At 38.5% G+C, this 12748-nt stretch overlaps 1 protein-coding gene across 2 annotated transcripts; it reads right to left on the bottom strand.

Annotated features, from left to right (window-relative positions):
- Window positions 1-179: 179 nt before the first annotated feature.
- On the bottom strand, window positions 180-9885 carry LOC141434251 (synaptic vesicle glycoprotein 2C-like). 2 transcript variants are annotated; one of them, XM_074096641.1, is made up of 10 exons: window positions 9829-9885; window positions 6788-6949; window positions 6272-6434; window positions 4495-4616; window positions 3501-3736; window positions 2946-3100; window positions 2299-2416; window positions 1732-2021; window positions 1214-1341; window positions 180-263 (listed from the first exon to the last, which is right to left on the bottom strand). In XM_074096641.1, exons 2-10 carry the CDS (start codon window positions 6924-6926, stop codon window positions 220-222), a joined length of 1395 nt encoding a protein of 464 aa, XP_073952742.1. In that variant the 5' UTR covers window positions 6927-6949; window positions 9829-9885; the 3' UTR covers window positions 180-219. The 2 variants fall into 2 exon arrangements, with proteins under 2 accessions (XP_073952742.1, XP_073952741.1); XM_074096640.1 differs by having other exon boundaries at window positions 9544-9857.
- Window positions 9886-12748: the final 2863 nt, after the last annotated feature.

The following is a 12748-nucleotide window of genomic DNA, read 5'->3' as shown; positions in this document are numbered from 1 at the left end:
AAAATATTTCAAAGTACTGGTTTATAGGAAGTATAGTGTTAGAAATCTCTGTGCTTATTTCAGTTCGAAACAAAAGAATAATTTTCTTCATTACGGAGGTGTTAATGAAAACAAAAAATTTGGCTTACATGTTTATTTATAAATTTTTTTTTTACATAGCTAAAACTTCGTTTTCTCATGTTCACTAGCAGCTTCAACTGTTACTCGGTCTTCATTATTTTATATAACATCAGATGGTAAGAAAAACGCGGTCGCCAATCCAGCTGAAACATAATAATTTACAATTGATTTCACTCATTTTTTTTCATTTATCTTAGTTCGCGTTGAAATCGGGGTGATGCGTAAAGTTTAATAGACGTATAGCTTTTGTCCGCAGGTTTGTTCACATAGAACTCAGATTACCAACTTTTATTTCTTTGTAATTTTTCGAAGAAAGATAATCTGATGAAAAACAAACGATAACGTCTTTTTATGCATACAATAGATGGCATTGCGTGCATAAAATCTTTGTTAAAAGTTCCGTTATTTGCTTACTTGTAACCATATTGTGCTTTATGAAAGTCTTGGTTAAAAGATTCCCTGGTAAAATTTGAGTCCGTTTTTTATTTTGCAAACGAGATTATTTTAGACAGTTTATTGCAAACGGCCAGTACCCAAGCGACATGGATGCATTTATAAAAATAAAACATTTTTTGTAGAATACAGAGTTATCATACAGCATGAATCTTATTAGCTCGAAACTTAATGTGAATGAGATAGATCAATTTTGACGATAGAAGGTGCATTTTAAAAGCTTTTTGTGTAGTTGTGGTTGGATCCTGTTTGCATAATAGGTTTATTTATAGGCATACATTACCCTAGTACGGGAACCATACTTTTCTCGAAATAAAAAGTAGCCTGTGTTAGTTACGTGAGGGTATAATCTCTGTTTTAAATTATTCACAGATTTGTTCAGGTGTTTTGTCAGCGTTCCAAATTGACAAACATACACACAAACTTTTTTAATAGTATATTATAGTGGGCTGGGATTATTTTGCAATAAGGTCAGTTGTTATTTTCGTTCTAGTTGGATAAAATGAACTATAGCTTTTGAAATTTTCTTATGTGACATAAAAAACATGTTATAGATTTTCTTAGCATTTTTTTAACCAATAACTGTTTGCTTGTAAAAATTGTTTGCTTGCATACAATTTAGTTAAGTATTTGAACTAACATGAAACTAGTACAACGTAACCAATGATCATGGGCGTGCAATGATTAGTAAGTAGTTGAGCGATGAGTTGTACGCTGAAGAATCCAAATCCCCGTGCCACCACTACTGATAGGCAAGTCGCCATTCCCCTGAAAAAGAAAAAAAAACATTTTATATTTACATCGATAGTAATGTAAGTAATGATAATGATATAATTGATGTGTGTGCAAAAATACATATTTCCAAAAATTTAATTGAAATAATATGATATTATGGCATCCTGCGGACATTTAAGATACTCAAAAAACTGTTTACGGTTTGTGCTAGTGCTGCACTCTGACGGCAGAAAATTGCAGCAATACTCCCTATTAGAATCTCAAGGGATTTTAAACTATTTACACTGGTCACCCAAATATAAACGCGTTTACGTAGTATGTTATGCAATGATGTGAATGATGATTGAATTCAATGATTGAAGTGTATATATTTTAAATTTCACTAAGTTGGTATTTTACTTAATTTATAAACGTATTACAAACCTTAAATATGTGGGATTCAGTTCCACTAAATATGTATTAACATTGCCCAGAATTAGTGCTACGTATAGAAAGACATAGAATAGAGCAATGCTTAAGAGGGAGATTTTCACAAACAACAAAACTACTCCTGCAGTAGCCGATATGACGAAAACTAGTAGCGTCGTCCTTTTCTTGCCAAGCGGACCGACCACGAATGAGAGTAGGACGTTGATAATGCCAGAAGCACCAGAGTAGCACATCACCGCATAGAGAGTCCTTGACTGAATGACATTGTCACAGTCTGTGGTTGTCTGAAAAAAAAAGAGTAAATTACCGCGCTCAGTTAAAACAAGAAAAACGGGGATATAGGTAAGTCCTAAAAGTCCTTTTCAAAAACACCATTTGGTGAAGTGAAAACTGATGATTACCATAGTTGGCCACCGGAATTAGTCAATCAAATATTTCACGGATTGAGATTCTTCGATTACTTAAACACATGCTAAGCATTTTAAGCTCGTCGCATTAAATAATGTTAATCTATAAATAGCAGCTACGGATTCTTCAGAACATTCATCCAAAGATAATTACGGAATTGCTAGAAGAGGTAGCCCCGCTCGCGACTTCGCAGAAGGTTTGTCCAGAGCTGTTTTCTCCATTGAAGTACGCATTAGTCATAGTGGGCACCCACATCGTGTAGCCTGTTGATCTGAAACATAGTTTTTTTACTTCAAGACCTTTTACCTAATACCAAGCCAAAGTTTGGTGCAGCCTTAATTAATTAACTATTGCTCAATCCGTGACCTTATGATAGCTATGTTTAACCCGTCGAACGTCCTGCGTGCCACAGTAGCGCGTATCTAAGTACTCGTGATTAGTCCTAGTTTCGATCACCCTTTAACATAGTCCAAAATTACCCAAAAAGTTGTTGGTCGCGCGACGGGTTAACAACAAACCTGTGTCCATGCAGCTCCACCACCTCCAGACTGTTAGAACACACTGGAGTTCATCTTCAGAGCAACACCTTACGGCCTTATTTATTGCGAGGCTCTTTGTATCGTCCTAATACTTTGTCCAAAGTGTGCGCATCCTATAGGTAGGAACTTACCTACTAGGTACCTCTACTGACCTTAGATTGTAATGCAAGGTTCCTGCAAGCACATGGCCCTGGGCCTATCCCAAAGGATTCTAAATGGTAGGTACATTTGGTGCCAAAACTCTGCCCTACTTATACTTACGTCATATAAGCGCACAGCAGAATGTAATATAGTTTCAAATTGTTTTTGAGTAACGGTGGTTTGAACAGCGGCGCGGTTTGGTCCCACATTTTACGAAGAAACGACGCTCCTGAATTGACCAGTTGCAGAGGCTCTTCTAGATACACTGTGTCCAGCTGAAATTTAAGACAAAAAGTTTTTCATTAAGAATATAAATCATCAATATGCACGTCTCACTTCTAATCTAAAGTGTGTGGGTCAGAGATGGTGAACTGAGGAAACTAAAGTGTTAAGTGTAAACATTAATTGATAATGTTGTAATTTTTTTTTGTCGTTTTATTTTTAATAAGTATATGGATCTATTTTTTTTTTTTACTCATTGTATCGGTTTCACTGTTTTATTGTTTTTTTTTTAATGTATGATGACCAGATGGTCTCAAAGGAAGACCAGCGCCGTTCGCAAGACTGGCAAATTGCTGATTTGGGACTCTTTTTATTTCTTTTATCCATTGTTGTTTTGTTTGTCACGAATAAATATTTTCTTTCTTTCTTTCTTTCTTTCTAAACATCACCCACCTCCAGTACTCCTCCCCCATTCCACGTCCTCATATTCTTCAGCACCGTCAAAGCCTGGCCGTCCCGGTCTCGGCTGAGGAGGAACTTTGGGCTCTCGTATAGGAACAGCATGCCGACAACACCAATAATGCCCGGGAGACTGATGATCTGCATCAGAAGCCGCCAGGGTCTGTAGTCCATGGATAGCCAGGATATGGAGTAACGGAAAGTCAGTTTGAAGACCGGTATTGCAAATACTGGAACAAGGATTCACAGTTATTTATTACATCAGACTATACCATCAGACATTTTTGATGAGATGTATACGGGCCTTTTGAGCAAGCAGGTGCAGGTGCGGTGGTAGGACCTTGTGCAAGGTCCGCCCGGATTGCTACCACCATCTTGCTCGCTAATCCTGCTGTGAAGCAGCAGTGCTTGCACTGTTGTGTTTCGGCGTGGAGAGTAAGATAGCCGGTGAAATTACTGGCACTTGAGGTATCTCATCTTAGGCCTCTAGGTTGGCAACGCATCTGCGATACCCCTGCAGATGTTTATAGGCAGTGGTGATCTCTTACCATCAGGAGACCCACTTGCTCGTTTGCCATCCAGTCGAATAAAAAAAAAACAAAGTTGCCCCTGGTTGCAGTTCACAGAAAAAATATGTGGAGGATGAGTTATTTTTAACATGTTTTTGAATTTGAATGGAGAACCATCGTAAATGGCTCCGTTTCACGGGAGACGTACGAGGAGTGTGTTTTTCATGAACCAATAGAAACGCTTCATTTACCTCTCCTCGCACAGCACAGCTCTAGTGGAAACAGCTGAGCGGAGCAAGGTTACGCAAATGGAGCATTTCCATTGGTTCATGAAAGACGCATTTCTCGCAACACTCCTCGCACATCTCTGGTGGAAACACTGCCTCAATTTAGCTTATAAATAAGCTGGTCCCTAAACCACTCAACTCGCTACGGGACAATCGCGGTGCTTTATGGTCATCAGACAATCTTACACTTACCACAGATGAAGAACTGCACCAGCATGGTCGCACTGGCCATGAGAAACATGAAGCGGCTGCGGTGCCGCCGCGGCGTTGTCTCTCCCACCAGCACGAAGGCTGCTGCATTGGCTGATGCTGTACTGGAATTAAAGAGTTCCTGTCTTACAGGTGCGTGTACAGGTAAATCTGTCGCACAGTTTAAAACTCAGCTCATACTAGGTATTTTTCAAATCGTGCCCTAGTGTAAGTTTTCGGTTACAAAATACGTCTCGATCGCGTTCGCGTAAAATCTCCATTTTGTATGGAAACACGAACAGCCCCTCTAGCGAACGTCTGCGATGTTCGTGTTTCCGTACAAATTGAGATTTTACGCGAACGCGATCGAGACGTATTTTGTAACCGAAAACTTACACTAGGGGTACAGGCGTCCACCCGCTCTGTGCAAACCGCGTCAGCTAGCGTAGGCCCTAAACGCCATCAAAATATAGAGTCACTAGCTTTTGTCCGCGGCTTCACCCACGTGAAATTCGGTAATCGCGCGTTGTTCCCTCGGGAACTGTGCATTTTTCCGGCATAAAAAGTAGCCTATGTCACTCTTGGGCCCGTTATCTCTATACCGAAAATCACGTCGATCCATCGCTCCGTTTCGACGTGAAAGACGGACAAACACACAAATATACAAACACACACACTTTCGCATTTATAATATGAGTACGGATTAAAAAAGGTGTTTTCATACAAATGCTGGGGAATCAATATCTATATTGGGTACCTACCTACCTATCTAGTTGACCTAGAAACTTACAATTTGGTAAAAAGTAAGTACAGTCGAGTTTATAAACTTGCGAGCAAAGATCAAAAATACCTGAACACGCTTCTACGCCGTTAACAATAGAGTCGTGTTCTGATATTTTGATCAAAATTTTGCTCACAAGTTTATGAACTCGACTGTACCAGCACAACCACAAGCAATAAGAAAAGTCCGAATATCTTAATTTATGTATAGGTATTAAGTATGTATTTCTGGTTCCTTAACCAACCTAAAATGGTCCACACTGCGTACATCTTGCTTAGGAGCAGGGCTCTGCTACCACGGATATTCATAGATACTTTACAAAAAGAGAACCGTTGGTGTACGAGTCTGACTCGAACTTGGGCCAAGCCATTTAAAAACCTGCCATGTTACTTGGCAGGTTTTAAATCAAGGAAGTAACTCGAACTAAAGCTAAGCCATTAAAAAACCTGTCAAGTTACTTGGCAGGTTTTAAATCAAGGAAGTAACTGCTCGAAATTGGGCCAAGCCATTAAATACCTGCCATGTTACTTGACAGGTTTTAAATTAAGGAAGTAACTCGAACTAAAGCTAAGCCATTAAAAAACCTGTCAATTACTTGCAGGTTTTAAATCAAGGAAGTAACTGCTCGAAATTGGGCCAAGCCATTAAATACCTGCCATGTTACTTGACAGGTTTTAAATTAAGGAAGTAACTCGAACTAAAGCTAAGCCATTTAAAATACTGCCAAGTTACTTGGCAAGTTTTAAATCAAGGAAGTAACTGCTCGAACTTGGGCCAATGCCATTACATACCTGCCAAGTTACTTGGCAGGTTTTAAATTAAGGAAGTAACTCGAACTAAAGCTAAGCCATTAAAAAACCTGCCAAGTTACTTGACAGGTTTTAAATTAAGGAAGTAACTTGAACTTGGGCCAAGTCATCTAAAATACTGCCAAGTTACTTGGCAGCTTTTAAATCAAAGAAGTAACAGTCTTTAAAAAAACCCATCCACTATACTTACAAACCAGCTGACAGGAACTTTAGAACAGCCAAGCTGGCGTAAGTGGGAGCCATGCTGGCTGCAAGGTTTAGGACTGCTCCGAAGGGCATAGCTAGCAGGAGAGTCCATCGGCGACCTTTGGTGTCAGCGCAGAGGCCCCAGGCGTAGGACGAAAGCATCACACCTTGGAGATAAGAATGTTACTTAAAGCAGGATTCTACGTAAGCAAGTATCGGTTTATAGATGTCGGCGGCCGATCGCAAAATTCGCCAAATCACGAAATTCCTAGGCATATCGTGAAATGGCGCCATTTCATGATAAGTTGGCCAGGCATATCACAATGTGCATGAGAAACAATACGGCACTATGAGAAACTACTCTATGCCAAAAATCACGTCGATCCGTGATCCGTTTCGACGTGAAAGAGGACAATACATACAAACAAAGTTTTCCTTTATAATATTAGTACGGATTAGACCCTAAATTAGGGATAAAAAGTTACCCTCCATGAGTCAAAGTACCCCGACCTCACGGTACCTATGAGAGGAACAGCAGAGAGCAGCCCCTGTTGGCTGGTCGTGAGTCCAAGGTCGCAGGCAGCAGCTGGCAGCACCACGGAGAAGCCGAAGATGTCCAGGTACATTGCCAGGATCAGAAGACAACTGGAGGATAGCATGGCTATGTTATATCTACCGAAGCCTGAAACATAACAACCTCGTGACTCCTTGCGTAGGTATTTGATAAAGAAAAATTCACCATCCATTGATTAGTGTTAATAACTGACGGTTAAATGTGATGCCGTCTCTATTTGTTTTGTTCGAATAGACGAAGACGGCATCACATTTAAGCGTCAGTTAACACTAATCAATGGATGGTGAAACAGCCCCTAAGATTAACGGATGAATTTACATCATCATCTTCATTATCCCAGCCTATTTACGTCCCACTGCTGGGCACAGGCCTCCTCTCAGAATGAGAGAGCTTGAATTTACATACTCGTAGGTACATAAAGCACAAATTGATCATGGAAAGAAGAATTTTAAGAATGTTGAAATAATATTTAAAATAACAAAGCCGGTGACCTACGTCTAGGTCTAGGTCTTAAGTAGGAACTATCTCTCATTAAAAAAGTTAGGTCTCAGGAGGATATTAACTAAATGCGAGTCTCCGGTCGATACAAGGCGTTAATAAAATGAATACACTGAAACCGAGACACCGCCCGTCTTTTTTTACCCGATCTGCGAAGAAGGAGGGTTATGTGTTTTGACCCGTTTGACTACTCAACGGCTGACCAGATTTCGATAAATTATACGTCATTGGATTTGTTTTGATGATGCGATGACACTGGGTAATTAAATTGTGAGTTTTCAATAAAAAAATCTAAATATATAATATGGGTTATAATAGTTTAAATATACATTTTCACAGAAATATCAAAAAGTGTGAAATAAACAATAACAGCCCTCTTGTACTGAGAGGAGGCTGTGCCCAGCAGTGGACGTATATAGGCTGGGATAATAATGATGAAAACAATAATTTAAAAAATCCAAAACCGACTGGTTTAAAAAAACTACAAAGAATAAAAGAGTCTAGTGGGATAGAACTCTGTTAAGTAGCTAAATTAAGTTCAACAGTCGGGACCCATTCAAATCGTGACCAGCTCAAAATCTTAAGTACTAATGGGTCCGACTGTTGAAGTTTAAGTTAGCTACTTAAAAAGTTCTAGCCCACTAGACTTGTTTTCTTCTTTTTAGTATTTTAAGGCAGTCGGTTTTTTTTTTTTTTTTTTTACTTTAGTTTAGTTAATTGTATTTATTTTCTAATATTATGGTTCTGTTTCACCATCCATTGATTAGTGTTAACTGACTGTTAAATGTGATGCCGTCTCCGTCTATTCGAACAAAACAAATAGAGACGGCATCACATTTAACCGTCAGTTATCACTAATAAATGGATGGTGAAACAGGCCCCTTAGTATTTCTCATAAGTTTTAACATTCACTTAACATGAGAAATACCTACATCACAGAAAAGTAAATTACATGCAAATAATTCGTGAAAGACAAGTATGCTTATTGTATATATGTGGGTAGACATTACGCGTAATTTGAAAGTAGCTTTCGATTCAGCGATTCGGTAGGTAATATTATGTTAATAATTAAAAAAAACGTTTGTATGTTTTGGTAAAGTTTGAAGATCCTCGCGAAGGGAAATCTAGCGCATCAGTGATAGAGACCAAAATGCTTTCAATTTGAATAGGTGTTAGGCTGTTATTCAGAAATGAGACCTGTGCCACGCAGTAGGACTTAATAATTTTGTAGTATAGGCCAAGATGTTGATGAGAACTGCAATATTTTTTTCTCCAACACTAGCTCGAACGTGTCGCGGAAGTCCTGGCAAAAGCCCGATATGAAAAACGTTCGTATGAGTCATTGCGCAAAATCAGAGCTAACTGAGTCAGTCATGGTGGTCTGCGCGCGCTGCTGCGCATGGCAGACAACCACATGCGAGCCATGCTGAGCGTCGACGTCCTAGGTATATTTGGAATTTTTTATTATATAATATCAATCAAATGATGACAATGTATGTCACGTATAGATTAAACATGACTAAAGTAGTTATTCGGAATAGACTGTTCGTAATTCTTATTTACCGCCTTAAGACACAAATGTAATTAGTCTCCACATCTATCGACCGACGCGGAGTCGGCAAAGCGATAGAAAAAAACGTTTAATGACCACGCAATCGAGCTAACTAGAGTCGGTTCGGCTCGTATCGGCTCGGCCACGGCAGCCGACGCGTCGACTCTTAGTTTAGTTATTTATTCATTCAATACATCATACAACATAAATGTCAGTTTAAAAATTTAACTAATTATAAAAATAAAATTCTAAGCATGGCGTAATGTGAATGAAATAATTAAAATAAGACTGGTCTCTTAAGGATCGTCAGAATGAATACATTGAAATTTATTAAAAAATAATAATGGGCAAAATGTCAGGAAATAAAAATGATACATTAGGCAATAATTCAGTAAATAATTTAATGCCAATGTAAAACACAAAATAAGAAATAATAATAACAAGTAACAATAAAATTTCAGATTTATAAATTCATTCACCGAATAAAACGCTCTTTCTTCTAAGATCTTTTATTCTTTCGCTCTTTTCGCTATTATTGCGTGGTCATAGTTTTTGATCAGCTTAAGTCTGCGTCAATAGATGTGTGGAGACCCTTACCGTGCTTCCAACAAAATGTAATGAATCAATTACGTTATAAAAGCAAAGAACTAACCACTCAAGTCCAAAGCTTGATCAAAGTCACATTTCCGACACACAGAAGGTCGATGCGAAGAAGAAACCATTTTAAAAACTTTTTAACTTAAAATGTTAAACTCGAAACACAATCAGCATACAACATGATACTTTAATTCCAAAGTTTATTGAAAAATCGTGACTCATAAAAATGATTTTACTACTTTATTAATTATACACATTTTAAGCTACCGTTCAACAGTAAACAACCATAGTTTATATACTAATACGTATCACTTTGTTTTATTACTGAATAGGTGTTTACCAGGCAGATACTGTTCGGCGTGTAAGTGTCAGTAACAACTATATAACGTGAACGCTCACTACTCAATGAATGGTACCTATTTGTCTTTATTCATTTTCTTCTTCGCTAGCTTAGCTATTGGTCGCAACTTCGTCTACGGAAATTTATATTTTCCCGAGATCCTTTGCATGAACTGAACAGTCATGCTCATAAAGTAAAATCCGTGCTAATTTATTTTTTATGGCTTAGTGGTTAAGTTTTCGAATTTTCGTACCCATAAGTAAACAGCGCCAACTCTATAATTCGTTTTTTTAGCATTAGAAAGAAGGTAAGCGATCTTGACGTGTTCTTTTATTTAAAAAAAACTTTTGAAAAATATGTCACAGCAAATAGTAACAATTAGCAAGGTCATAAATATGATCATTTACATTATTTTGGTATTATAAGTAATAGTTACTGTTTTTTTTAACTTTTTCAATAAAATGACTGGTCAAGATTGTTTACCCTATTTTTGATGCAAAAAAAAAGAAGTATAGCCCTTAATCAAGGTAGAGCTAGATTGTCTACATCGCTTCCGCGCCTCTCAAAAGATTCACCATCATAATGAAAATAATCATAATTTTATTTTGCATTGGAAGCTGGAAAGAAGCGCCCCTTGCCATCTGGCGCACCACTGGAACACCAGCAGCGGCCTTACCCATTGCCAGGCTCCGGGCGGCAGATCTTTGCGAGGCCTGGGCGATTGCCCTGTTCGCCACTCTCTAAGGCCGCCCCTGAGGACCACTCCTCACTCCTCTTGCTCTACCCCAGGGTCGGCGCTGCGCATAAGGCCCAACCCGTGGAATAAATATTAATATAATAATATGGAATAAATAAATAATAATATTAAACATCAAAGACCCGAAAAAAAGCATTTATATTATTCATACAAATATCTGCCCCGGTGGGCAATCGAACCCGGGACCTCAAGCTTTGTAGTCAGGTTCTCTAACCACATGGCCATCCGGTCGTCTACAATAAACAGAAGTTTTTTTGTTACCTCAAAAGTCCACCCGATGCCTATTTACAACACGACATGTCTATTTCATTTCAATTTGTTCGACCATTTCAGAGTGAAAGCTGAACGAACATACCTACATACATGCACAAACTTTTGCATTCATAGTATTACCAAGTCGGGTAGCTATTTATTCTGTTTATTAGTCTCAGAGTTAGCTATGCACAAAAAGTAGATATACAAACTAACAAACAAACATACTGATTGTATTAGTACCCACGAATGAATATATGATGAAATTGATAAATACACAGCTTATTGAAAGAAAATTATGGAAAATTCCCGTTTAATAGATTTTTTTTGCTATATTTAGGTTTCCGTACCTCAAAAAGACAGAACCTTTATTTGTCCGTCTGTCTGTCTGTCTGTCAAGACAAGAAAGTCTGAAAATCTTGAATTTTTGTCTGTCTGTAAATATCATTGACAATATAAATCTGNCCGACAGGCCATACTAAATTAATCTTGTGTTTATGACATAAAGACTCACATAAATGCAAACATTTTTCACTTATTGGTATTCGCAATAAGAACGTCAATGCATGGAGTACCGAATCGGGAACGTTTGAAAAATCTTATTCAACGTTATGAAAATAGCGTAAATTTATAAAATGACACTTACATATTGATAAAGCACAGTTTCTGAGACACTATATTAATTTTTTCAAGGTGCTTCATCTAGTAATTATTTTTATCACCATCCGTATGTTGACGAAAACAAAATTTAGCATCGACTCCCGATATTTGATTGGATACTCGGTCAGTAGCACTAAAACGATAACTAGCGACAATGCACCGAACTACGTAGTAGCCCAGTGTGGTTGTATTCTGAAATTGTATAACAGATGTCACTTTCTACCTCATTCTTAGAAAATTCGTAAATATATTGGTTGTGCCTGATCGGGAAACTGGATGCATTGTAGGGATAAGGATTTAAGGTAGTTTCTCTCCACACTGTATACATAATATATACAAGACTTGCTAGTTTAAAGGCATTAGATAGATAGATAGATAATTAGTCAGCTGACCTCTTATGAATGTGCGTGGGACTGGACATGTGTAAAGGTGGTATAAGAGTTGACGTTGCAAGCGTGTTCACTAATCGGCGCCGTAGACACCACGACCCGCGCAGGAAAGTAGCGCGCCTGATGCCTCGCTCCACGCTGGGGGAACACCAGCCCCCCGCCGCTGTCGCCTTCACACACAGTAGTACCTGTGACACAAATAATATCGCATAAAACACAAAACGTAAAAATAAAATCTAAATCCAAGAAACTGTCATTAAGTATAAAGAGATTTACATTAATATGTATAAAGAGGGTAGGTTATTACAATATAAACAATATAATATTTTAAGATGAAGGTACTTAATAAACGGATCTCTAACGGATCGAGAGTAACACGTACGTATTTTATTTAGCGGTGTTGGTGATAAGACGGCGTGCGGGTTAAATCTGGACAAAATACGGCCTATTGTAGACATGCCGCATCCCAATAATGTAACCGAATTAAAATCATTTTTGGGGATGATTAATTTTTATAGGAAATTTATTAAAAACTTGTCATCATTTTTGGTCCCACTCTACGAGCTACTTACTCGTACAACAGGCAGGATTTTCTGTTGGAACAAGAAACATAATGATGCGTTTATACAAGGTCAAAAAGTTAGTATGTAGTGCGGACGTGTGTTAGTCCACTACGACATGTCTCAGCCCACGGTGCTGATGCTGACGTGCGATGTTCGCGCGCACGGGCTGGGCGCCGTGCTGGCAGCGCGCGCCCGGCCGAGCGAGCGCGTCCTCGCGCGCGCTCACCCCGCCGGAAAAAGCACTATAGTCAAATCCATAAGGATATCATTTTGCTATAGATGAATTTATACGGGGAAAT

The sequence above is a fragment of the Choristoneura fumiferana genome, chromosome 13, assembly GCF_025370935.1.
Source record: "Choristoneura fumiferana chromosome 13, NRCan_CFum_1, whole genome shotgun sequence".
NCBI classification, from domain to species: Eukaryota; Metazoa; Arthropoda; class Insecta; order Lepidoptera; family Tortricidae; genus Choristoneura; species Choristoneura fumiferana.
Note: the sequence above shows the minus strand (reverse complement) of the source record. Positions and strands in the feature narration are given on the sequence as shown.